General features: G+C 37.3%; 6 protein-coding genes across 7 annotated transcripts; 3 read left to right on the forward strand and 3 right to left on the reverse strand.

Moving 5' to 3' along the window:
• Positions 1-310: 310 nt before the first annotated feature.
• On the forward strand, positions 311-1597 carry LOC105281229 (ADP-ribosylation factor-like protein 16). Its single transcript, XM_011342302.2, has 2 exons — positions 311-874; positions 961-1597. Exons 1-2 carry the CDS (start codon positions 668-670, stop codon positions 1279-1281), a joined length of 528 nt encoding a protein of 175 aa, XP_011340604.1. The 5' UTR covers positions 311-667; the 3' UTR covers positions 1282-1597.
• A 73-nt stretch (positions 1598-1670) lies between these two features.
• LOC105281228 (DNA damage-binding protein 1) lies at positions 1671-6359 on the reverse strand. Its single transcript, XM_011342301.2, has 5 exons — positions 5811-6359; positions 5592-5740; positions 2439-5152; positions 1951-2347; positions 1671-1847 (listed from the first exon to the last, which is right to left on the reverse strand). Exons 1-5 carry the CDS (start codon positions 5878-5880, stop codon positions 1764-1766), a joined length of 3414 nt encoding a protein of 1137 aa, XP_011340603.1. The 5' UTR covers positions 5881-6359; the 3' UTR covers positions 1671-1763.
• A 107-nt stretch (positions 6360-6466) lies between these two features.
• On the reverse strand, positions 6467-9062 carry LOC105281227 (protein HEXIM). Its single transcript, XM_011342299.3, has 2 exons — positions 8682-9062; positions 6467-8315 (listed from the first exon to the last, which is right to left on the reverse strand). The coding sequence occupies exons 1-2, from the start codon at positions 8874-8876 to the stop codon at positions 7302-7304; spliced, it is 1209 nt and encodes a 402-aa protein (XP_011340601.1). The 5' UTR covers positions 8877-9062; the 3' UTR covers positions 6467-7301.
• A 4583-nt stretch (positions 9063-13645) lies between these two features.
• LOC105281226 (mitochondrial import inner membrane translocase subunit TIM14) lies at positions 13646-14953 on the forward strand. 2 transcript variants are annotated; one of them, XM_011342298.2, is made up of 3 exons: positions 13646-13762; positions 14193-14318; positions 14402-14953. In XM_011342298.2, exons 1-3 carry the CDS (start codon positions 13760-13762, stop codon positions 14612-14614), a joined length of 342 nt encoding a protein of 113 aa, XP_011340600.1. In that variant the 5' UTR covers positions 13646-13759; the 3' UTR covers positions 14615-14953. The 2 variants fall into 2 exon arrangements, with proteins under 2 accessions (XP_011340600.1, XP_019887759.1); XM_020032200.1 differs by lacking the exon at positions 13646-13762 and adding an exon at positions 13876-13899.
• A 132-nt stretch (positions 14954-15085) lies between these two features.
• On the reverse strand, positions 15086-17855 carry LOC105281225 (growth hormone-regulated TBC protein 1-A). Its single transcript, XM_011342297.3, has 7 exons — positions 17241-17855; positions 16672-16873; positions 16355-16585; positions 16056-16216; positions 15842-15950; positions 15540-15725; positions 15086-15449 (listed from the first exon to the last, which is right to left on the reverse strand). Exons 1-7 carry the CDS (start codon positions 17258-17260, stop codon positions 15342-15344), a joined length of 1017 nt encoding a protein of 338 aa, XP_011340599.1. The 5' UTR covers positions 17261-17855; the 3' UTR covers positions 15086-15341.
• Positions 17856-18392: 537 nt separating this feature from the next.
• LOC105281223 (eukaryotic translation initiation factor 2A) lies at positions 18393-24012 on the forward strand. Its single transcript, XM_011342296.3, has 12 exons — positions 18393-18528; positions 19080-19343; positions 19425-19524; positions 19708-19883; positions 20857-20945; positions 21027-21177; positions 21279-21449; positions 21600-21774; positions 21859-22028; positions 22105-22203; positions 22281-22465; positions 22578-24012. The coding sequence occupies exons 1-12, from the start codon at positions 18417-18419 to the stop codon at positions 22704-22706; spliced, it is 1821 nt and encodes a 606-aa protein (XP_011340598.2). The 5' UTR covers positions 18393-18416; the 3' UTR covers positions 22707-24012.
• Positions 24013-24045: the final 33 nt, after the last annotated feature.

Consider the following 24045-nt stretch of genomic DNA (forward strand, 5'->3'; position numbering starts at 1 on the left):
TAATAGGGAATTACAAGGAAAAAACTTTTATAATTTGTTTTATTCAGAATAGATACATAGGAAAAATTAATTTTTAAGGAAAAAAACGATTGCAATAAAAGATCCTAAGTGCAACTTAAGTAATATATATTTTTCGTGTTTAGAGATGTGATGGTGTAAGATGGTGTTCATGTCTACATTATAGATGTAAATATAATTAATTTATAATAAATTTGTGTAAAAATTCTTATACTGTGCTAGAAATTATAAGGTACGGATAAAATCGTTTTCAATTGAGGCGTTTAATTGCAGGTATAATTAAAATCACTATATAATCTAAAAAAAAACAAAAAAGTAAAAATGTTTTCGATACATTATATATCTTCTTGGAAATAACAAACATTCAAAAAACTTTTGTTTTAAATATAAAATTGTCGTTAAACTATTATTTTAATTATTAAATTTAATGAGTTTTGCAACTACACGCCTTAATCAATGTTTCACTTCGATTGCTGGTAAGATGTGCCATTTCAGTAATGAATCTGTTAAATCAATATCAGTCTCTATTATTCGCTATATGTCTAAGACTTAGAGAATTCTGCAGCATCTGTTAGTCGAACGATTTATACATTCGTATTACCACAAAGTTGAAAACGAAATCAATATATAACATTTTAAGATATGAAAAATGTGTCTCTGCCTTGGCCCGTTTAAATCAGGCAAAACTCTATTAATGAAAAGCCTTCAAGGAGACAATATCGACGACGCGACACATACTGTACCCACCAATGGAATAAATATATTTACTGTAAAAAATGATACCGGCGAATTTGACATGGTGATTAAAGAAATCGGAGGTAACATGGCACCAATATGGAAGCATTACTTTGATAAGGTACTGTGTAAAAATATCGCATCGCAATAAACTGACGATATATTTTTGAGTAATGTTACGTAACGTTATTTGTGTGTTTGTGATAGATCCATAAAATAATCTACGTAGTAGATACCAGTAATCTTTGCCAAATAAGTGCAGCGGGTGTATTATTATATTCATTCCTTGTGGAACCGAGACTGCGAAACGTAAAAGTCGCACTCATTTTAAACAAAATGGACGTTTCATATCGTCAAATGAGAAACGAAGCTCTACTGATGTTGCAATATGCGCGTTTGCAAAGGGAGGTGACGCAGAAGATCACTGTGTTGGAAACCAGTGGAATGACGGGCCAAGGAGTAGAGGATTTACGGAGCTGGTTATTCGATCCGGAAACGCTGAGAGCCACTCTCATTGCCAACAAATGAGCGGTGATTGTCGCTACATGATAAGAATGAAATACTATCTAAAAGTGAATCATCCCCATCGCAATTTCTCTCAGTCTTAAAAATAGAAAAATACTACAAACTTTAAGCACTCCTTAAAAATAATTTATTATTTTCTATATATATTCAATTTCTAAAAATATTACTTGCCATATGACTATACTATATGCAAGAAAACAAACTAATTTTGTTACACATTTTCTACAATCGTTAACAATGTACATATTATGTAGCATTGCTTCTGTTTGCTGTATATTTTATTCTGATACATATAAAAGAATCTAAAGAATACAAAAAAGCAGATTTACATCGTGTCATTTTTTTCTCACAATAACAAAGGTAATTGCATAAATAATTGTATTTTTGTTTCATTCTTTTGAAGATACTTCTCTCTTAGTTTTTATTTATCTTCTAATATCCTTATACAGATAATCCACAGATTGGATACGACTTATGTAACATTATTAATGTATCCTTGTCAGATCCTCCACTATTTTTACAAGATCATCTACCGTAGCTTCCTTTTTCATGCCGCTGCCATCATCGATCTGTGATAAAATATTGCGAATTATGATTTACATGGAGACTGTTAGAGTATTTAAAATATTTATAAATACATGCGTGTACATTTAATATACGTGACTAAATTACCATGAAGCCCATCGTAACTTCTGTCATTTTATCGTGGCTCAAGTCGAGGAAACTTTCTATCAAATCACCGTCTATGAATCCCTCGCACTGCTCCATTTTTAGCTCCGTGTTGAAGCTTCTCCAAAAGTTGTGTTCTATTTTGCCTACGCTTTTTATTACGCTGTTCAGTCGGTCCTCCAAGTTGCGCAGAAATTCGTAGAATGTAAACGGGATTTGCGTCACCAGGCCGATCGCCCCGCTCACGGTGCCGAACAATACGCAACCTAGAGTCGGTGTACTCGATTCTCCCAGGTTCTGCATGACCAATGAACCGTGACGGAAGACGTTAATCATATCGCCCAGGTGAAATTGACCCACCTCCTGCATCTGTTGCCTCTCATCCTCGGAAGTTGCGGCGCTGGAAAGGGATCAAATACGTCGTCGATATTTAATCACTTTTGTACTCTACAAAGAATGAATCATGAATATATCTGTTGAAATGAGCATACCTATCTTTCTGACATACAAAGAGATTGAAGCAATTTTCAGCACCTAGGAACGTATCGTCATCTAGTATCTCGATAGCGGTCATCCAGTTGGGATTGTAGTCTCTGGCTATCTCTTCGAAGCTGCCCTCCATAGTTTTATACTGGAGCAACGTGAGGGATCTCATGAGATCTCCCACCAAGACGAAGTCACCCTTGGTTTTTAGATAAAGAGCTATAATATTATTGAAATGGCTACATTCCAGTCTAAGCTCTTTCTCCGCGGTCCACTCGAACAATCGTACGGTGCTGTTGATGCTCGCCAAAAGCTTCCCATTAAATTCGACCAGGGAATAGCACGATCCCTTGATCTCCTTATCCGCGACTTGTGTGAGCTTTCCTTCACTCCACTGATACAACAGTATTCTGCCGGACTTTGGCTCAGTTTCGTCGGGATTTATGAACGCAGTGCCAACGACGAAATAGGAGGTCGGATCTTCGCCTAATCTCGTGGAGATCAACGATAGCGCATATTCGCTAGGCGATAGCGTGTGCGCGTGCAGCACCTCGAAGGTGTGTTGATCGATTATGAGGAGATTGTGAACCTCGATCTCTTGGCCGATCTCGCTAGCCGTGTGTCCGGTCGGTTTGTTGTGCGACGCGAGGCTGCTGGACACTGCCTGAGTGGACGCAGAATGTCTGACGATATTCACACCGTTGCTTTCCTGTACATCGACACGCATCGTGATAACGCCGAAGGTCTGCGAGCTCTCCTGGTAAGCAATTCTTCTTGGCGATTCTCCGAGCGGAACTGTTCTAATGTGAAGTTTCTGAATCTCGTCGATCGTGCCGATGGTAACGGTGCTGTCAGTCGCCAATGCCAGACTATCGGGGTAGGATTCCGCGTTCAGGGAACACATATGATTTACTTCCTTGAGATTAACATTGCTAAAAACGAGCTTGTGGTTCGAAGAATAAATTACGGTCGGTCTATCTGAACATGCAAATACGTTTGTCGTGGACAGTGACCGGAAGGTTCGAAGAATCGTGGGCTGTGTTCCCAGAGTAACTTTCTTCTTGTCTGACAACACACCATTCTGTCTGTGCAGTGTGAAGTAGTACATGCTGCCGTCGCCCAGTGCGCAAAGTAAGTACGTGTTACCCTCGAAACAAGTCATTAATATGGACCTGGGTATAATTTCACCACCGAGAAGCTCCTTGTTGATCTCTTCCAAGCCAGGCAGAGTCAGGATACGAACAGATATATCCGTCCAGAGTCCAACAGCGACGATCTTCGCCTCATTGATGCCATCCAGGGGAGAAATATCCAAGCATGCCACTTCGTGTTGCAAGATGGCGAATCCTTTGGATACAATCTGATTGCATGAGATTTCCATGTAGAATAAATCATTTCCCGTGGCGCAAAGCACCTGCGTGCCGTTGCAAGCTACCACACTGATGGTCCTTTTATTTTCCGGTTCCCATTCAGAGATAACCATCTTGCTCTCGTATGATATTAATCTGGCAGATATCGGAGTTATCTGGATGAATAAGTCATTCGTAACATTACCTGTGTGGAACGTCTGCTCGTCCGTAACGAAACCAGGTATATCAGTCTCCTCGACTTCCTCGCCGTTTAACGTTAGGATTCTAGTATGCCCGACGAAAGATAGCACCAGTGTGTTGTCGAAATTCCCACTACCAACCTTCAGAGCCCACATGCCTTTAATTCCTGGTAGATCGATACTCGCATGTTCCTGTATACCTATGCCGTTTCTAATTATTCTGAGAGAACCTTCTTTGAAGGCACCGGAACAAGTAACCATCTGTCCTTGGCCTTGTCTTTCCAAATCTACTACAGCCATGTCAACAATAGGCGCCAGATTAGTGAAGGTTTCCATAGGCACGCAATAGGACCCATTCTCATCTGCCTTTGTAATTAATTTGATCAACTGGGAATCACCTAGGCGACTGCCAATATATATCACGCCATTGTCCAAGTAAGTTATACACTCTGGTATACTGATCTCGCCTAAAAGCTCAACTTTCAAATCCTTCACCACTTGCGTTCCGTCCGGTTTTTTTTCTTGTTCCAGAAACAGCATAAACAGATGTCCAGCCATATCTCCTAATAGATATCTGAGTCCTTGATTATCCACTTTGGCGTAGCAGGTAATAGTGCTTTGCTTTATAATCGGTGGTACGACAGCAACGTATGTAGTACCGTCATGATATAAAATACTTTCTTGTCCTATTATAATCGCACCGCAAATAGGAGAAGGAACTGGAATGACCATCATAGCTTCTCGCTCTACGTTGTCTTGCTTCCATGGTATCTTTGAGAATTCCTTCTCTCTCAAATTAATCTCGTGTGTTTTTACGTGCCTACCGTTAATGTCTTGATGAATTAGAATTAAGGTGGGATTAGCGCATCCATGAAGAAAATTGACATCCTGCACTTGGTGCTCGTCCATACGAATCGAGGATGCTTTCAGTTCTGGATTATCTTTGTCTAAAGGTATGATCTTAAACAGACCATCGTATAATCTCAGACCGATTACTCGTGCTTTTGGATCAATAACAGCTTTGATTCCAGTTTCAGAAGCTTTTCCAATACGATCTGCTACATTTCCATGAGCTTTTGTTATAATCTCTATGTCCTCTCCTTCACCGATGCATTCCAAAATCATAGCATTGTAGCGCGTTGTTAATAGAAACAGAAGATCTTTTTTTTCATGCTGAGAAAATGAAAATTGTATATAAATATTATTGTACGATTTAGATCTCTCGATCTAATTAATCTTGGATATAATTTCTGCGACAATGCAGTATACATTATTTATATAAGAAATAATATATGTTATTTGTTGGAAATTTCATAATTTTTCAAACTTTAGTACAATTAATCTCTTTTAAGATACAATTACACAACATATACATACATATACACGCACTTACAATATTTATACTACAAGAATGTAAAGTACCAAAATGTGAAAAAAATCTTAAAGGTCTGATTCACACAAATCATCAAGATTCGAAACGATACTACTTTTCTTTGTGACTTATTAGCAACAAATAATAGAAGCTGAACTAACAAGACTTCCATATAAATAAAGTATAACATGACACACAAGTTTGTAAAATAGCGAGACCAACGCTCGGAGATAACCTTACCGGCGGTCGGAAGAACTTTATAACAGCTATCTTGCCGTAGATTCCGACTTCTTTAAGAGGTCTTAGACCTTCTGGAGTCACCAGATATATTTCCAAACGAACATTCTTTGCCAATATCAGATTCAAATCAGTAGGTGAAGTAAAATTACCTTGAAAGAACGTAATAAAATGATGGCATAGCGATGTAACTTTGCGACTTCATGATGTTTATTCGCTTACCAGTTACACAGGCAGTGACAGCCGTTGGTTTATGTGCCGTCACTACGTAATGATGGGACATCGCTTTCATAATATATTATCTAGCAGCCGTAAATACCTCCGTATGACCACGAATTTCGATTCAGTACTACTGTACCGTGCTTTTCAATTTATCGCGCCACGGAGTTGGTTACATTTCAGACGTATTAAGACGCTTTACAACCAGCGCCGAACGCCATTAAATCTGATACTCATGTGAGGAATTTGAATTATTCGATCAACATATTTTCTTTTAATTTTTTGTGTCGTCTCGTAATTTGCAAATCACATCATCCGCGAATCCGTCCAGGAATTGTTTGCTTGAGAAATACCTTTAGAAATTATAGGTACTAGATAAGACTAATTACGTTTGTTTATAATGCATTAATACAATAAGACAAAAATCTCTTTCTTCTCGTAGTTTTAGATTTTCTTTTATCTACACAATCGCTCTCATCGCGATTTGATTGTACTTTCAAACATAAGTAATATAAAAAGTTTGATTAAAATTCTTTATTAACCAAGGCCAAGAACAAGTTGAAAATTTTTTAAAATGTCTAGAAATTTATATAAGGAAGAAATTACAGATATCAAGGGAATAAACACAGTATTTTGATGAAAGCAGAAGATTAGTAATATCGGGCCAAAACTTAAGATTTATTAAAAATCGGAAATGTAAAACAGTTTTATGTATCATACACTTTCAGACCATAAACTAACTAATTTTGTCTTACGCTCTAAAACTATACAATTATACAAAGAGCATTAACTTTCTATAAATATATTGTAGTTCATCACATTCATTATTAATATTACATATAATACATATAATACTTCCAATGGGCTAAAAGAATTGTGCCTTTTACTTCACCCATGCGCAATATGTACATAGGTATGCGTTAGTTGATGGTCTGTAGACCGTCCATTTGTGAACTTAACGTTCATAAATTGGCAGTACGTGGAAAGAAAGACATCAGGCTGAAAGGACGCAATTAATTCCGTTGCGTACGATACTAGAGCAAAAAGAAGAGATATGAAAGCAATGCACGATGCGCGCGCGCGGTAAATGTAGATTTCGCCAAGCAGATAACGGAATAATACAAACACAGACGTGAGAAAGATTACAGTTCTTCCCTATGTAATATTAATCCTATATTTATCATTTAGTTTAGTTATACATGTATGTATACGCGCAACTATGTATACACAGTCTTAAGAAAGAAACGAAAAGTCGACTGTAATGGGATAACAAACGATAGCTTAATGAGATTTTTTGTTTAGCAAAACAACCGGATCAAATCCTATACGCCATCAAAACAAAATTCATAAGCAAATGCCGCTGTTTTAAATATATCCGGACAGATATATAGAATAGATGCATATAGCCTGATATGCATGTATATACTGTGGGGAATTTCATAATATCGAACATAACATGTTAATAGACACGTGGAGAAACCGCGAGAAGAGAGTCTACGTTGGAAAACTACCAGTTTCGTTCATAATCATATGACCGTTAGAAAAATTGGTAGGCGTTATAGATGTTCCGGGACTTCCGTCGGTTCGGCTAGTATCGCTGCTGTCGCTCTTGCGATCTGCTCTTACGTTATTATCTAATCTACCCTTATAAGTGTGCTTAGGAGATGTTCCCGCGCTTGAGAAAGAGCAACTGCATTCACTTTGGTTGCTATTACTAGAACTGTCGCTGTCGCTTTCACTGTCAACACTCGACTCGGAGCTCCTCCTGCGTAATCTCTTCTTGTTACGTAACATCTCGTTCTCCCGTCTGAGCTGTTCGTTTTGCTGCACCAAATCGTCAATCCGTTGTTGACACAGCTTCAATTTCTTCGCTAATTCCGAGTCCGTAGACACATTCTTATTTTCTGGATCCTTCTCCTCTACCTGATGAATGGTTTTACTACGTCTTTTTGTCAGCGAGTCCATTTTTGCTTCTAATTGCCTGTACTCCTGTATCAACTGTGCTTTCGTCAAGGTGCTCAATCTCTCTTCGTGGAGAGCTTCGTACGCGGTTGAGAACTCCTTTGTCAGGAATTCTTGTTCATCCTCTGGTGACGAGTAGAAGTAGTCTTCGTCGGAATCTACGCTGAAACTAGAGTCGCGAGTACGCGGTGGTGCTGACGGTTTTTGAAACATAGCAGGTACTTCCAGCGACGCGGCTTCCGACAGCTTTTGCTCAAGGTCAGGTAGATCACTGTGATCAGCCATAAGAAATTGGGTAGTATTGTACGGCGCTGGCGGTTGCCTGCCAGTTTTCGCAATCCTGTTGATTGATCTGCTCCGTAATTGTTGTTGATAGGACAATTGTTTCGAGTATGGTTTTAGTTTCCTATGCTTCGGTTTACCCCTGCGGGTTTTCCTCTTCTTCGCTGCGGTGTCCATTCCATCGTCGTGCTGACCACCATCCTGATCGCCACTACCGCTGCCACTTTCCAATCTTCCGCAAGCCTTTATAAATGACTTTGGACGCTGCAAAGCAACAGAAGCGTATCATTAAATAAATTCAACAAACGTAAGAGATAAAACAGTATTAATATCATATTGATAATTGTTATTCCATATATTTATAATTATCCCATAAAGATATTTATAATTTGCTTGTGATAAATAAAAGATAAGATAAATAAAATTGTAAATATTTGCACTTTGCTACACGTATCAAACTCATTATTAAACAGAGCAAACATTTGTGTTGCCAGTAATTAATTAACAATCCTATATCATGTATAATAAATTAATTTGCAAAATAAATTTAAAAAAAAGTTTTAAACTCGAGCAATCATTGCAGAGAGCTTCTTAAACTTCGTCGGTAATGCAAGATCGCCAAGTTCTCACGTTCTTTCCGTTGGAGTAGTTGGAGTTCTTGACGTTGTTCGCATTGTTCTCGGCGACAGGTGGCGGCACTCGCTCAGCGATCGGGAGCGATGACGCCGCAGGCGTCGGCTCCGATTTTACGCCCTTCGCGTCACGTACCCCATCGGCGCCGCCCGGCGCTTTCTCTGCCGTCGTCTCCGCCTCGGCCGTCTCCATTCTCGCAATACGTATCGAAATCTGTCAATTCGCGATGGCACAAATACACATCACCCTTAGAAAGTCTCTCTCGTGCACTGATACCCGCCGCCACGGCACTAGGAACCGTACGTCCGCACCGTAAACAGCGACTGAATCGCCATGTTTGATTTGTCCACGATTCTCCGCGCGATAGCGAGGCGCGACATGCTGACGTATTGTCCCTACCACAATTCTACCATGGCCCTCTCCTGCGCTCGCTAACCTTGTCGCACGGCGCAAGGCAGCGCGGCTCGATTCTGCTCTCTTGAATCGCGGCGCCTTCTCTCGCGCACGTTGCTTCGATCTCGCTTGCTGGACGATCGCGCGTTGCACTGGCTCGGATTTAATTTACAATTAACATAATGCGCGTGTACACATACAGTCATTGTCATGTGTGTTTGTGGTACGCATAATTCTTTTAGGTAGCTCCTGTAATCCGTTGATACGTCCTAGCTACAGTCCGTGCGTCGTAGCGACAGCAGAAGAAAAAAAAAATACCCGAGAGCGAGTTCCGTAACGGACGTTTACGACGCATAAATCGTGTCCCTGCGTTATTGTGTTGCGCAATAATTTGGTCAAGTTGTAGAATAAAGTTACCGGTATTGACGACTGTACCTATCTATCACTATCAGTATCAGTATCACCGAGTCCTTAATCTATCACTACGCTGCAAAAAGCCGTATTTGCGTCTTACGTCAGCTTGACGTTATTGCGAAAGATATGCGAAATTACGAGCGTAGTCACGAAGACTCCAGACTAGTCGACGATTGTTTATTTTTGATACATCGTCTCTATTATGCGATACGATATCGCCTGTATTAACCAAGAAGTGCAACTGCGCACCGTCCCATCGTCCTTGCACTCACGACCGTAAAACGCAGTATTTTTATTCGACGATGATCCCCGATGATGATAAATGTTATTCACGGTCGTAAAAATCGCTCTTTTCGCTCTCGAAATAGATATAAACCGTACGCTTCGCTTCATCTGTTTTTTTGTTTACGTTTTCCACAGTTAAAATGGGAGATATGCATTATATCATTATCGAGGCTTGGAGAAAAACATTGTGATAGTTATAATAATAATTACACGTTACGCTCGTACACATGATAAGCCCGTGTTTATAATGTAGCAGCGCAAGACGATTAGATTCTCGACGGGCAGGAGTAATACTTGCAGCGGTGAGATTAAAATAATCGCGATTATTGTGCCTCGACACGCAATTGCGCAAGCGAAAAAAGTGTCATTTACTAAATTATGCCGTTACGCGACGTCGAACAATGCTCGGCTCGGGACAAGCTCCTGGTTTCTCGCGTGCCTAAACCGTCATTAGGCCCTCGATGATACCGTGCGTCGTGAATTGGCGGGTAAAAAGAAAACGTCCCTGCTAAATCGAAATGCAGGTTATACATGTGCGTTACCGAGTGACGAGTGTCGCAGGACGCTCGGCCCGTCGCGTCACGTTGCGACTGCGAACGCCGAGCATTCCGCGATCTCTCGGAAAAGGACTTTTCGCAATGCCAGCGTGCACATCCTTTATTACAAAATGTAACTTTACACACGCACGTGCACACATATATACCGGGTCATTGTACCCGCTATCTTTCGTAGATCGATGATCCGCCGCTTGAAAGAGGAAATCAGTTGCGAGAACAACAAAGAGAAATACGCCGCAAGGATAACGCGATGTGTTCGCGTGTACGTAACGGTTAATTAATACAATCTCGATATACGCGTCCTCCGATTAATCGAAATCTGCCACGTGACGTCAGTGCATCGCAGTCATTATACAGGTTCGAGCGTACTTCTCGGCGATTGGAGATAAGATACAAGTATCCCTAATAAAGTAAAGCGGCCTTTCGACTGTCACGTGTAACAATCGAACACGCGACTGGCGACGTGTGAGAAAAGCGAAACTCGGGCAAACCCGGCGGGGCGGAAGATAGGACGGTAGTCGAACCGTGTCACGGAATCTCGGGTCGAACGAGGAAAGCGGAGAGGAGCGCGATGTCGTGATCCCGCGACGCTCGTCGTCGGGTCTCTTTAGCGTCGTTAACGCATTCGTTTATTTTAGCATGCGCGAGTAACGACGCGTGCGAGCATTACACACACACATACATACATGTACATATATGTACACCCGTTACAAGATTCGCGAGCTCCCGTGCACGCACGCATACACAGCATACACAGCTGTATCGCCGATGCAACCGCCACGGGAGCAACGTACGTGAAACGTGAAGACTATAAATACGAGGAGTCCGCTGCGTGGGGGAGTCGTATATGCCATCTTAGTCTATTTCTTCTTTTTTTTTTCGTCTAAATGCACGGATGCCATTCCCGACATTGTTGAACAGAGAGAGAGAGAGGGAGGGGAGGGGGGAGAGAGACCAGGCTATTTAACACTCTCGCCAGCGCGCGCGCGTGTGCGCGTTATCACTGAACCATGTGCGAAACAAAGAAAAGAATGTCGGATGTTTATGCGGAGAAGCGCATCGTGGATACTCGCGAGAGACGAAGATCGCCGTATGCGTGAATTGATTGACACAAGCGTGAAATGATGATGTGCGCCGCACATCATCATTGTAGAGAATTCGGCGCAAATGTTTGTCACCGTTATTGCGGCCACCTAATTTTGAACGTCTTCTGGGTCCAATCTTAGCAGCGCGCTTATGCGTTCACAGTGCACACGTTCCTCGATTACGTCGAATTTGCGTGTCGCGCCACGCAATTTCTTATTAAATCATCGACGGACATCGCGCGCATCTCATCTTGCTGCGCGTATTCGTGCAGGTTTCATGTTTATACATGTGCGCTGGTGTGCCTTTTCTATGCGTTATCTTCATGCAGAACCTACTTTCCGTTCACGGTGTGCACGGTGCATGTGTACGCGGTGTACACTGCGGCGCAGCATTTACCCTGTACACATACAATGTAGATATCACATCGACAATGTGTAGACGAGTGTGACTTGGATGGAATGATGGTATAGATCGTAATTTACTTTGTACGTAACTGTGTTATGTGTGTGTGTGTGTGTGTGTGTGTGAGAGAGAGAGAAAGAGAAGAAGGGAGAGAGAGAGAGAGAAGAGGAGTTTGTGAAAGTAACACAAATCAAGCTACTTTGGTATAGCACTTTTTCGTGATTAAAGCGAGGAGGAAGAGAGAGAGGGAGAGAGAGAGATCAGAAATTGCTGTATTGAGTGTTTAGTTATTGCTCTCCTAAAATACAATATTGGTATACGATTCAATGACTGTATTTATTTTCGACGAGCAATTATCTCATTTTGATTTACAGTTTCACAGGAAATAAAAAATCGACGTAATTCCACGGAGCGAATTTTCAAAGTTACACGTTTAACACGTGAAACAACAAAAATTAAAAACGGGAAATAATGTATTTGACACTACTTGTCGCAACCTTGTCATTCTTGCGTGTCTATCAACACGGGATCGTTTCTGCGCGTCGACGATATGTCGAAATTTCAACATGCCCGAATTATACCGGTTTCGCTCCCTCGTGCAGCTGAAGGGAGGAGAGGAGGGGGGATTAAGCTAACTAATCAACGTTGGTGCAACGTGTTAAACCGAGCGCGAGTCGAGAGCGAGCGATATTTCGGTATTAACGATGTTGATCGCCTATTACCTACCACGCGGCCAACCGGGACTCTCGAATTCTCGGTAGACCGCGCGAATTAGCAGGGAACATCGCGTAGTTCTCAAAATACGCGCATCACCATGACAAATTCGACGGCCGATCGCGCGGCCATCATGATAACATCTCGGTAGAGCATTTCCAAGAGACGCAATCAGCGAATCGGTACACGCGCTGACACGCGTGCCAATGGAAGCTAGGTGGCATTTCTCTCGGTTGTTCACACGCCGTGCACTCTCGCGTGGTCGCGATAATCGCGCTGGCATTCGAAAGCCTTTTGATGAATTTTCTTGGGGGCTTAGCTCAGGTTCAACGGAGTGGTTGATATTTATACACGCATACGAAATGCGCGACTTGTTTCGTGCGTCGTTTCGCAACGCCACTTCGTTACACATGTCCGTGCAGGCGCGCGCGCCCGCACAAATGTTACGACTGTAAACTCACGTGTCCGTGATCTCCCGTAGTCTCCATGCTCACGGTTAGAGACGGTTACAAGCCCGGATCGAAGGATCGTTCTACCCATTCGATTCTCACTGCTTTTTACCGCTAATCATCTGAATGCAGAAGCTATAAATAATGCACTTGAGGCGATTGTTGGATTGGACGGCAGCTATTTGTTTTCCGTGATAAATTCCATATTGCCTCATTTACACGCAATTTGTACATAAAAATGGAAGAAAATGTTTGCTTCGCTTTTTCCTATTTACCGTCTGTTTATTTTATTTTATCTTGTTCCTTGACCAAGATACGAGATGTTATACGTTTCTCTTTTGTTTTCTCTGTTTTATTTAGAAGTATCTAAAAAGATCTGTGCCTCGCAACATATAACATACTTTGGTTTCTTTACTTGCAATTTTATTATGTATTATTATGTAAAGTGTGATAAAGGCAAATATATTTTCGAGTTTACAAGTTAACGAGCTTATAAACTTTAAAAGCAAGAGAAAGGTTAAGGAAGCAGCTGCAAAGAATATATATTAATAAATCGGGTAGATTTCAGTATATTGTAATATATCATGTAACATTTGTATATAGAAATAAAGTGGCACACATAAGGACGATAATGTAGAGTAACCATTTTATCACAAGAACTGCAATGTGTACCGGAACGACATAATAGATGGCATAATTGTAGCCCGCTAGATCACGCTAAAATTATTTGCTCCCGGTACGAAATTGCATCTGCCGCTTTGAGACTCTGAACAAAATGGTAAGAATTCTGCAAAAGTTCAGCGAGAAACATTCAACATTATAAAAATATTCGGTATATTGAAAATGCGAACTATTATTTTTATTAGTATCAAACTCCTTGAATAATATCAAAGACGAGTAACTGCAATGTCAAAGGTATATAAACATTTCGTCATCCTTTCGTTGCACACATCGGTAAAAATATAATACTTTTATTATAAAATAATGAGAACATCGACATAAAAATAGCTGTGTATTTTTTGCGAGATGTTATCAATTTTTAACATTAATGCAGCACCTTAAGGTTAATAGTACAAGGTTAAGCCTTTGTATGTAATTATTGCGCATTTTGTGATATATATTGTTGTCTTTGGCACAAGGCATTTCTTAGGCTTGTATAGACAGCATTATGTTTAACACGTTTACTAAAAAGAAAAATTCTTTCATAGGCGAGTTCTCTCCTGGCTGTGGGTATTGGCCTTGCTGCTGTAGGCTACGCTGGTCGTTATTTGTTCAGAAGATTGCCGAATTTATCACAGAGAATGGCAGAAACGGTGAAGAGGCTAGATTCCGAGGTAAGAGCGTTCATTTTTCCCACTAGGCTTCATTACGTCTGCATGCGCGTCAAAGTACCAATGCTTTTTTTTTATATTTGTAGTCATTAGCAAACAGCAAATATTACAAGGGTGGTTTTGAGCCGAGAATGACAAAGCGAGAAGCTAGCTTGATTCTGGGGGTGTCTCCCACGGCTAGTAAAGCAAAAGTAAAGGATCAGTTTAAAAAAGTGATGTCTGTGAATCATCCAGACCGTGGCGGTTCACCGTACGTTGCTGCAAAAATTAATGAGGCTAAGGATATGCTCGAAAAATAATGAGATGATATTACATAGTATTTGTAATATATATATATATATTTGTAACATGTATATATACTTGATTTATATGTAATGTATCTAGGAACCAAATCCATGTACACACATGTGCGCATGCGCATATACACATACACCACCACACACACACACACATACTCCATTGTTATTTTACTTTTAGATTTTTCTTGTAATATAATAAACAAACTGTTTTAGAACTGCATAATTATGCTAATTAATGCATTATGTTAATCTCAAATCATGTTCTTTTCTCGTCCAGAAGTTAAAGTTTTACATTTGTGTATAAACTGTGAGTGCTATTTATATTAAAGTATTATAAAGTATTACAATATTGTTTTATAAGATACTTAAATGTTCCCATGCCATATTCCTGCAAAGTATCACAATTATGCAACTTCCGTTATGAGTTTATATCACAATTATTCTCTTTGTTTTAATACTTTCGATAAAATATTAAATTTGATAACATTCTTTTATTATAACATGTACAATAATAAACTAAAGTAAACTTAGAGTAATTGAGTGTACGAGTCATTTGTAATTTCTTAAACTGCTGAACAAACACTGTATGTATACAGTAAGGGCATAGAATCATTATGCAATAACAATATGATACAACTTGATGTATGCATTCATTTTGCAAAAAATAATTTGCAAATGAATAAGCGACTAGAATATTTCGGTGTATGCGACAATTCGGTCGTGAATACTATCGTCCTAACTTATCTTGCTTTTGTTCTGAACGTTGTTGCGTTACTTTTGTTCTTAACTTGACTATTGTGCCCCCAGGCAGTGATCCAGGTACTTTAAAAATACTCTGCAAAATAATTCGGAAACATGCTTATCCGGTAAAAATTAAATTCGATCTGTCCAATACAGGAATTGTGTGTAATTTATCTGCACGTACTTGCATGAACTCGTGACATCGTAAGACAATGCTATCCTTCGTAATTTCCTTGAAACATTCGGCTAACGTTGCAAAATCTTGACAGGCTAATAGATTAGATCTATTTCTTTTTATAAGCGTCAGTGCAACGCGGAAGATAATCTTGGTACCCTCGTAAAAGAGGCAATCCCAGATACGTAGAGTAGTCTACGAATTCAAAATTCAATTGCTTTTGTTTTTCATAGCAAAGATATTAGGTATAATTTTGTGAATAAAATGGCGTTGACAATATTTTAGAAATTGTAATAATGCTGTATATTTACCTCTATAGGTAAAACTTCGGCAAATAAACACACAAACCATTTTGTTGTGATTACTGCCCAAGGCAGTCCTAAGTTTGTTACATGCTGATACACATCAGGCATTTTTATCCTGCGCACAAATAACGTACAAAGATATCATTAATAACTGGATAAAATGACAAATTTAATTTAATTTAATTTTACAATTTAATTGATAAATTTTCTCATATTTTACCTTACTAATTCTGCGAGCACGTCAATATCAGTAAGTAGACCATCCATAGTACGTGTATAATAATCTGGCAAAATTTTGTCGATTAATACTTTTAATAACCAAAATGCTGTCTCTTCGCTTTTTGTTACAAGCAAAAGTAATCCTGCTATGTAGTTTAGACCCTAAAAACATTAAATGATCAACTAAATGAAAAGAAATGGATATATAATATGGATAAATGTATCTGCTGGAAAATTTTCTCATAAGACTTTTCTATTATTCTATTTATACATGTGAAAGTATATGCTTCAGTGGCCAACCTGGCAATAACCAACAGTTTTGTTTTGATGAGCAAAAGCCAACAACACATTATAAAGTTGATGTTGTTGATTCTCTGTATTGTTAAAGAATATATTATCTGGAAATGTTCTTGGAAGATCAGTTTTTATAATTTCCGCAATCTCCATGTTATGTGGAGATTGCAATAACTTTTGATAAAAATCTGGTGATGCATTTTTCATATCTTCTCCACCGCTCACGGCGAGCCATACCTATGATGTAATTTCACAATCTTTTACATTTTTTTGAGAAGATGCAAGATATAATAAGATGGAATTTTTGATATGCTCAGTATTACCAATCCTCTATGTTCTCCTGGAATGCCTTTACGAACATACTTTTTTATCGTAATGCTTCGCTGCAGTGACTTTCCCTCACCAATAATTTTTGCCCACTTCTTGGCCATTTTTGCAAGAACTTTAAGGTATGCTGACATAAAGTCTTCGTAGGTTTCATAATCGAAATCGTGTGGTCGTTCAAAGCCATATTCGTCCACATCGCTGATACGTGAGAAACAAATATATATTTTACATTATAAATAAATATATAAAAAACATAATATCTTGGTTAATCATGTAAAACGAATTGTGTATTGATGTATGAATGATACGAATATAAAGATAAAAAGAATAAAAACTAAATTTTGTAGTAATGTAATTTGGTAAGTAATATAAAGAAAAACTAAATTATTTGACTGCAAATTCGTCAAAGGGGCGTGTGCGCGGGCACCTAACCTCCTTAGAACCAAAGTAATAAGATAAAATATTTTCGAGTTACCGTCTACGTGGAGTTTATTACAGATGTTCGTAGAGTACGGACAGACACATGATACATTACTTTACAATACAAATAATGAATAACGCTCACCTGAAGCATGAACTTGCCATGCCCTACGTAATTCGGTGGGTGTCAACAAGTCTACACAATCGCATATGCGTACTTGCAGCTCCGTCCATAGATATTTTATTCACGCCTACGAATTTTTCTTGCTGATACCGAGTAACATTAATCACGGAAATGTTTCGGAACACTGCGTGTTATTTTTGTCGCGCGCGGAGAACGAGATGCAGAGTGGATGCGCGACGCGCACATTTCACCACACTCTATTCAAGTGATAATACGGTTGATTATCGGCGCTGCGAGTGTTAGGTTATGAGATTACTATCGCGATATCGTAGCCGGAAAAAAAAACAGCCAACGCTTCGCAATCGTGTTTCTAAATATAAACCTCGCGACACGCTCGGTCTCTCGAGGACTACACACGACCATTTATTAAAAAATTATGACGGACGTCAAATAGTCGAAATCACGCGGATCGAAATGAATCATGCTAGTGGATCACATGATTCATTCGCAATATATTTTGTTATGCTTGTCATAAGTTATCGGATGAAAGAGAGAAAGAGAGAGTTTAACGTATCATTAGTATCATATCGCATCAAGTTACATTGCATCCAATTCGTGATGTTTTGAAAAACGCGTTAGTCGATTGTGTATCGAAGAGCACGTACGCGCAATCGAATTACACAATCGATTATCGGTACAATTTAAGTGGTATATGCTCCCTTTTGAAATAATCGGGCACATCTGTCGCACTGGCTGCAGTCCAGTTAGCACTGCGAATGCTACGAAGCACTCTCTATCCTTTTTATTTGAAAGTAGAGAAAGGATAGAAGCTCCGGGAAGTTAGCCGGGCAACTTTTACTTTTTTAATTTTTTTTCAAGATAAATAAACCAACAAACGTTTTAATTCGTGTATCTGTGACCACCAAACGATTGCGCATCCATTGAGCCGAAAATGATAAAAAATTAATTTTCGTCCGGCTAACTTCCCACAAAATTTTCTTTTAAAAAAAAAGTATTAGCCAAAAAAAATTTTAATTAGGCCAACAATAACCGACAAACGACCAACAAACGATTCGTAAAAAAAAATTAATAAAGTAAAAGTTGCCCGGCTTCCCGGAGCTAAGAAGGATAGTGTTCCGAAATACTTGAAATGTCAACTGGACCATTGACACGAGTCACGATCGCGCGATAAATAGGATGGTCGAGTCGGAAGTGGCTAACTTCAGATATATGAGTATATGTGATGTCGATTATACCATACCACATGGTAACGGTGGTAAAATGGCTTCGCCTATTCCCTGTGTTGCTGGTAAGCATTATCTTAGATATTTACGCTGACAACTGCCGTTGTGCAAGGGTGTCGACTCTTAAGAAGGATTTAGTTGCTGAGGTTTATTTTCGAATAATGCACGCGCTATAAAGGCAACATTAGATGATACTTTCGCGGCGTACTGTTTTGCAACGAACATGCGAAACATGTGCCTCGTGTAACGCTAGATTTCGAGCATGTTTCTAATAATTGCAATGTTCAAAGGATCAGTACTCGTCTTGCATTCTTTACTAATTGCAAATACATAGTAAAATACGAATTATAGTAAAAAGTTGTATTCTAACCTCTAACTGCTGACGTGTTACTTTCCAAATGTCACTACTGACGTGAGTCATGAAGACAATAATTGAGAAAAATCGAGAAAACTTCTAAGATTTTCACATAATATCGTTTTATATATCTTTCATAAAAACTATTTCGTGGAATGATATTCTTATAAATTTAATTTAACGGATGTATGCAAATGTATATATACCCTATTATTTATATCGTTATTACAACAAAATAACATTAACATATTTTTGATACAGTGAGAGGTTCTACTGGTATAAATCTGGCACAAGGCCCACCATCTTATGAGCCAGTCAAAACATTTCCCAAAGATGAGAGCAAAACTTGTAAGGCTATGCTGTTTAGCCCAGACGGTCGATATTTTGCATGGGTTAATGATGTTGGTATTAAAATTTTACTATGTGAAACTTGGAAGATCATTGCTGAAATCCCACGACTTAAAGTCTGTGCCATCCAATTTTCTACTCATGGCACATATCTCGCGACTTGGGAACCAACCTTTGGTAATTAATTTTAAAAAATATAGAATATAAAATAAATATATTAGTATTGTACTCGTAATTAAAAATATAATATAATTTTAGTAACACAAGCAAGCCCTCAAGGAACACTGAACCTTCACATATGGAAATCTGAAAATGGCGAGCTAGTTCATAGTTTTGTACAAAAGAAACAGATTAATTGGTAACGTATTATCTAGTTATCATTATGATATTTCCTTTAATTAAACCTAAAATGCTAGTTGCACATTAATAAGTAGCAGCAAGATCAATTTTACATTACAATTTATATTTTTATTATTATTATTATGTATGTATTAAGTGTGAGATATATAAAAATAATAAAATATTTATTTAAAAAAAATAGGGAGCCACAATGGTCAAGTGATGAAAAGCTTTGTGGATTATTGAATGGTGCAAATGTTCTTTTGTATGAAGATAACAACTTTGATAGATATGTACACAAGATAAGTGTAGCCAAAGTTGCGAAATTTAGTATAGCGCCTGGCAATTCTCCGTACCACATTCTCTGTTATATGCCTGGTAAATATGCTTATTTTATATATTCTAATGACTCCTTCCTTTATTTTATGTAATTTGAAAATATATGCGATATATAAAATTGCTAGCTATGGTATAGTAAGATACTGAAATGTGGGGATAGCTATTTCGCAGTAATTATGAAATTGCACATAAAAAGAAGTAGCGCTCCAGGTAGATAAGAATTTTTTTAATAAAACAATTGTTAGAGATATTGAACGTCAATACCATATCATTATTATTCATATAAAATTTAGCCATTTACAAAACTCATACTTAATTTTATGCTTTTCTGTTTTACGGAAGCTACTTTTGTTGTATTTAAAATGACAAAAACTAGCGCTTATTAAAAGATAATTTTATTTGGATTCAGTAATTCATGAGTAATACGAGTGTATTAGCTTTATGTTAAGCTTTACACTTTTTTTATTTCAGTTTCACTTATTATGAAGCATAGACATTTGACAGAAATATATAATAAAAACAAATAAAAATGGGAAAAGATTTTAAAAAAGATTTTGAATTTGTATTCTTTAATAGAAAGTAGAGAGAAGTGCAACAAATAATAGGTACATATTGATTCTTTCCAAAACACATAAGCATGAAACACGATGTACAATGGAAAATTTTCCCAATTATTATACAACAATTTATATATGTAAGTACTATCTTTTAGTCAGAAAAATTATATTGCTCTGTTACAAAATTTCAGTTTCTCTTGTGTAAAAAATATTTAAGTATATCGAATCATGTGCCTGTATATAATGTATGATTAGCATGACAATGCAATTACAGCTTATGTTACACATGAACGCATATTATTATTTATAAATTCAAAAAACTAAAATTTACATTTGCATTCCTTTTATTACAGCACTCCACATTTTTAGTATCTATACTATACTTAATTGATAAATTTACACGTTCGTTACTTAATTGTCAAGTGTATTAAATTAAGTTTCTTGATATGATTTAGGAAAAGCTGGTCAACCTTCGTTTGGAAGATTATTTAAATATCCAAAATTTGAAATTGGAGAAGCTCTTGCGAACAAAAGCTTTTTTCAGGTAAATTGTTCAATATATTTTAATTATTAATATTTTTTTATTTCCTTTATATTTACACAAGTATTGTTTTATGGTTTCCAGGCAGATAGAGTTGATGTTTATTGGAATGAACGTGGAACAAACGCGTTATTGATGACAAGTACTGAAGTAGACAAAAGTGGTGCATCATATTATGGAAAACAGACGTTGCATTATCTCAGTACGAAAGGGGATACAGCTATGGTTATGCTTAGTAAGTTTAAATCAAGGCCGTTGAAATTCTATCAATATTTAAAAAATTTAGAAGGAATATTATTTTTATAATATAATAAATAAAAAATGTTTTTTGATTAGGTAAAGAAGGTCCTATACATGCAGTAGAATGGTCTCCCAAGAACACGGAATTCTGTGTTGTATATGGTTTTATGCCAGCGAAAGCCACATTGTTTAATCTCAAGTGCGAAGCCATTTTTGAGTTCGGCACGTTACATAGAAATAGTGTGTATTACAATCCGCACGGCAACAATATCCTTTTACTACTTTATCGTGCGCTTATTATTATTTTAGCAGTAAACGTGACAATTAATTATAATGAAAAATAGTGCGGTACATATATATATATATGAATAGTGTAAATAATTTGACTGTACATCCATTTCCTTGACTACCGTGTACTATTGCTTTTGGCTGGTTTCGGCAACCTCAGAGGCGGTATTGAATTATGGGATATCGCAAACAGGAAACTTATTGCCAAAATTGATGCACCTGATACGACGTTACTGCAGTGGTCACCGGACGGCGAGCACTTTATGACGGCAACTACAGCACCTAGATTGCGAATGGGCAACGGGTAAGTAGCGTTTGCTACAAGCTTAATGCGTGTTTAATACAAATTTGTACGTTGTAAATTTATATGTATGCATTAAATGTTTAGATTTAAGATTTGGCATTATACTGGCTCGCTAGTGTATCAACGACCGTGGAATAATCAAGAAGAACTGTGGGAAGTTCTCTGGCAAAATTTCCCTCTCAATGCTTTCTCACAAAAACCTATTAGTTATAAAGCAGTCGAGGGTATTGTCACTAGTCCTACTCAATCGCAAGGTAATGAATATTTTTATGACTTTAAACTAACTTTATAGTAATTTCAGTACAAGTATAATAATTTATAATTTTTTAGCCTCGAAAGAAGCGTATAGACCGCCGTGTGCCAGAGGACAAAATATTACGTTTAAACTGCATGATGATATAGAGCCACCTTCTAAACCGGCTGTAGACTGTAAGTGTACGAACTACGTAAAATACATGTGTAAATAGGATATTTCATTGTTTATTTTATGAAATCTATTTCATCAGCGAATCCATCTAAGGCTGCACTAAAAATGAAAAAAAATCGAGAAGCAAAAAAGGCTAAAAAAGAATTGGAATCTAACAATTCTACTGCCAATGGACAAGTCACAACAACGAGCACAGCGATAAGCACAAAAATGGAATTAACTGATGATCCTGAAAAGAATAAAAAAATAAAAAAAGTGATGAGTGTAAGTATATGATATATGTATAATGGTAGCTCTTTTTATCGATAACGATAATAATAAGTCTATCATTATCGCAACGCAAAACTTACAACAACAATTTCGATTTATGTCGTAGAAATTGGATCAGATTTCTAAACTCAAGGAACAGTTGAAAGCAGGGAAACAATTAGAAATCAATCAACTCGATAAGATCAAGAAGGAAGATGAATTGTTAAAAGAACTTGAGGAACTTACCTTAAGATAAACCATTTAGATGTCAAGCAGAATTAAGTTTGTGAATCGAAATCATCTTTTTTTGTATGTAACATAATTATGTGCACGAAAAGACTTTTTCTAAGTTCTTATTTGTCTAAGTCTAAGACTTTATTTGAGTATAAATCAAAAATTTGTTATTCTGATAATCTTGAGAAGCAGCGAAATTTTATCAATTGGAATATATGTGAATTCTATAAGTTGGACCATGCAATTTCGATAAAATTAAACTCGAATCTCTCGAGGTGTGTAAATTTTTGACATTGAATCCAAACATGGATTCATTTAAATAAGTATAATTCCTGGGTAAGAGTAGATGATCATTATTAGTTTCAATAAATAGAAAATTGCTGAGATACAGTGTGCTCTACACAATACTGTTAACTGATTATATATTACTTTTTTTATTTTACTACATATTGGTAATAAAGATGATACAGTATATTTACTATCAATCTTAACGAAAAATTTTGAATTGTGTGCAATCTAATAATCATTATCAATATAAGAGTGAAAGCTGTTTACTCATTAGCTAAAATCTCTCTACTATAGTCAAAAATTATACTATAGCTAAAAACTAATCAGAGTTTTTTCAACAGAAACATGTTATCAATGTATATTGAGTTCACCTGTACTCTATATAATTTTTTTTGATTTTGCAAAAGTAATTTCAGGACTTAATGTGATTGCTTCATTTACAATACGATTTCACGTTTACAATAAAGTAGATTTTGTATTTAAATTTGATACATTATGTATAAGAATATCATCTAATGTCGCATTTTGCGAATCAAAACTGGTACAATTTGGAGGTATCGATCGCTATAAAGTTTTGAAAAACATAAATTTCGATATTAATTCTCTTTCGTACTTCGTACATTTAAAATTTGCTTTATAACATATTGATATTGTAATGTTCTAAGGCATTTATACTTTCTCATATGTGATGTACTTTCAATATAAATTTTCCTTACAATTTTTAGAAAGCTGTAGATACAGATATAATTAGTTAGCATAATTAATAAATATAAATAAAGCACTTGATGATTAGAATGATTTTTCAAAAGAACAGAGTTTTAGTTGAGTGGGAGATAATAAAAGTTGAAACAAGAGTATGTACTTGTAGCGATGAAGCTGTAATATATATATATATGATGAATATGTAAAAATTACATAAATAAAAACTACGATCGATCCAAGAAGAGTCTTCACAACGTAGACATAGGAGTATAGGAACAATAATTACGTATGTTATGTACAGTCAGATAAAATTTATGAGAATAAATTATTAAACAAAATCATTAAGATTGATAAAGTGTGCCCTAGTCAAA

Source organism: Ooceraea biroi, chromosome 5 (assembly GCF_003672135.1).
Source record: "Ooceraea biroi isolate clonal line C1 chromosome 5, Obir_v5.4, whole genome shotgun sequence".
NCBI lineage: Eukaryota > Metazoa > Arthropoda > Insecta > Hymenoptera > Formicidae > Ooceraea > Ooceraea biroi.

Excerpts from the sequence above, each read along its gene's own strand:
- LOC105281229 (XM_011342302.2), top strand. The coding sequence starts at position 668 with ATGTGTCTCTGCCTTGGCCCGTTTAAATCAGGCAAAACTCTATTAATG. Across the intron at positions 875-960 it reads GGAAGCATTACTTTGATAAG|ATCCATAAAATAATCTACGT; the intron begins GTACTGTGTAAA and ends TGTTTGTGATAG.
- LOC105281223 (XM_011342296.3), top strand. The coding sequence starts at position 18,417 with ATGGTCGAGTCGGAAGTGGCTAACTTCAGATATATGAGTATATGTGAT. Across the intron at positions 18,529-19,079 it reads GCCTATTCCCTGTGTTGCTG|TGAGAGGTTCTACTGGTATA; the intron begins GTAAGCATTATC and ends TTTTTGATACAG. Across the intron at positions 21,178-21,278 it reads TACAGCTATGGTTATGCTTA|GTAAAGAAGGTCCTATACAT; the intron begins GTAAGTTTAAAT and ends TTTTTTGATTAG.
- LOC105281225 (XM_011342297.3), bottom strand. The coding sequence starts at position 17,260 with ATGGCAAGTTCATGCTTCAG. Across the intron at positions 16,217-16,354 it reads AAACTGTTGGTTATTGCCAG|GGTCTAAACTACATAGCAGG; the intron begins GTTGGCCACTGA and ends TAATGTTTTTAG. Across the intron at positions 15,450-15,539 it reads GATGTCACGAGTTCATGCAA|AGTATTTTTAAAGTACCTGG; the intron begins GTACGTGCAGAT and ends ATTATTTTGCAG.
- LOC105281226 (XM_020032200.1), top strand. Across the intron at positions 14,319-14,401 it reads TGAAGAGGCTAGATTCCGAG|TCATTAGCAAACAGCAAATA; the intron begins GTAAGAGCGTTC and ends TTATATTTGTAG.
- LOC105281228 (XM_011342301.2), bottom strand. The coding sequence starts at position 5,880 with ATGAAAGCGATGTCCCATCATTACGTAGTGACGGCACATAAACCAACG. Across the intron at positions 5,153-5,591 it reads TAAAGTTCTTCCGACCGCCG|CATGAAAAAAAAGATCTTCT; the intron begins GTAAGGTTATCT and ends TCATTTTCTCAG. Across the intron at positions 1,848-1,950 it reads AAGTTACGATGGGCTTCATG|ATCGATGATGGCAGCGGCAT; the intron begins GTAATTTAGTCA and ends ATTTTATCACAG.
- LOC105281227 (XM_011342299.3), bottom strand. The coding sequence starts at position 8,876 with ATGGAGACGGCCGAGGCGGAGACGACGGCAGAGAAAGCGCCGGGCGGC. Across the intron at positions 8,316-8,681 it reads ACTACTCCAACGGAAAGAAC|CGTCCAAAGTCATTTATAAA; the intron begins GTGAGAACTTGG and ends GTTGCTTTGCAG.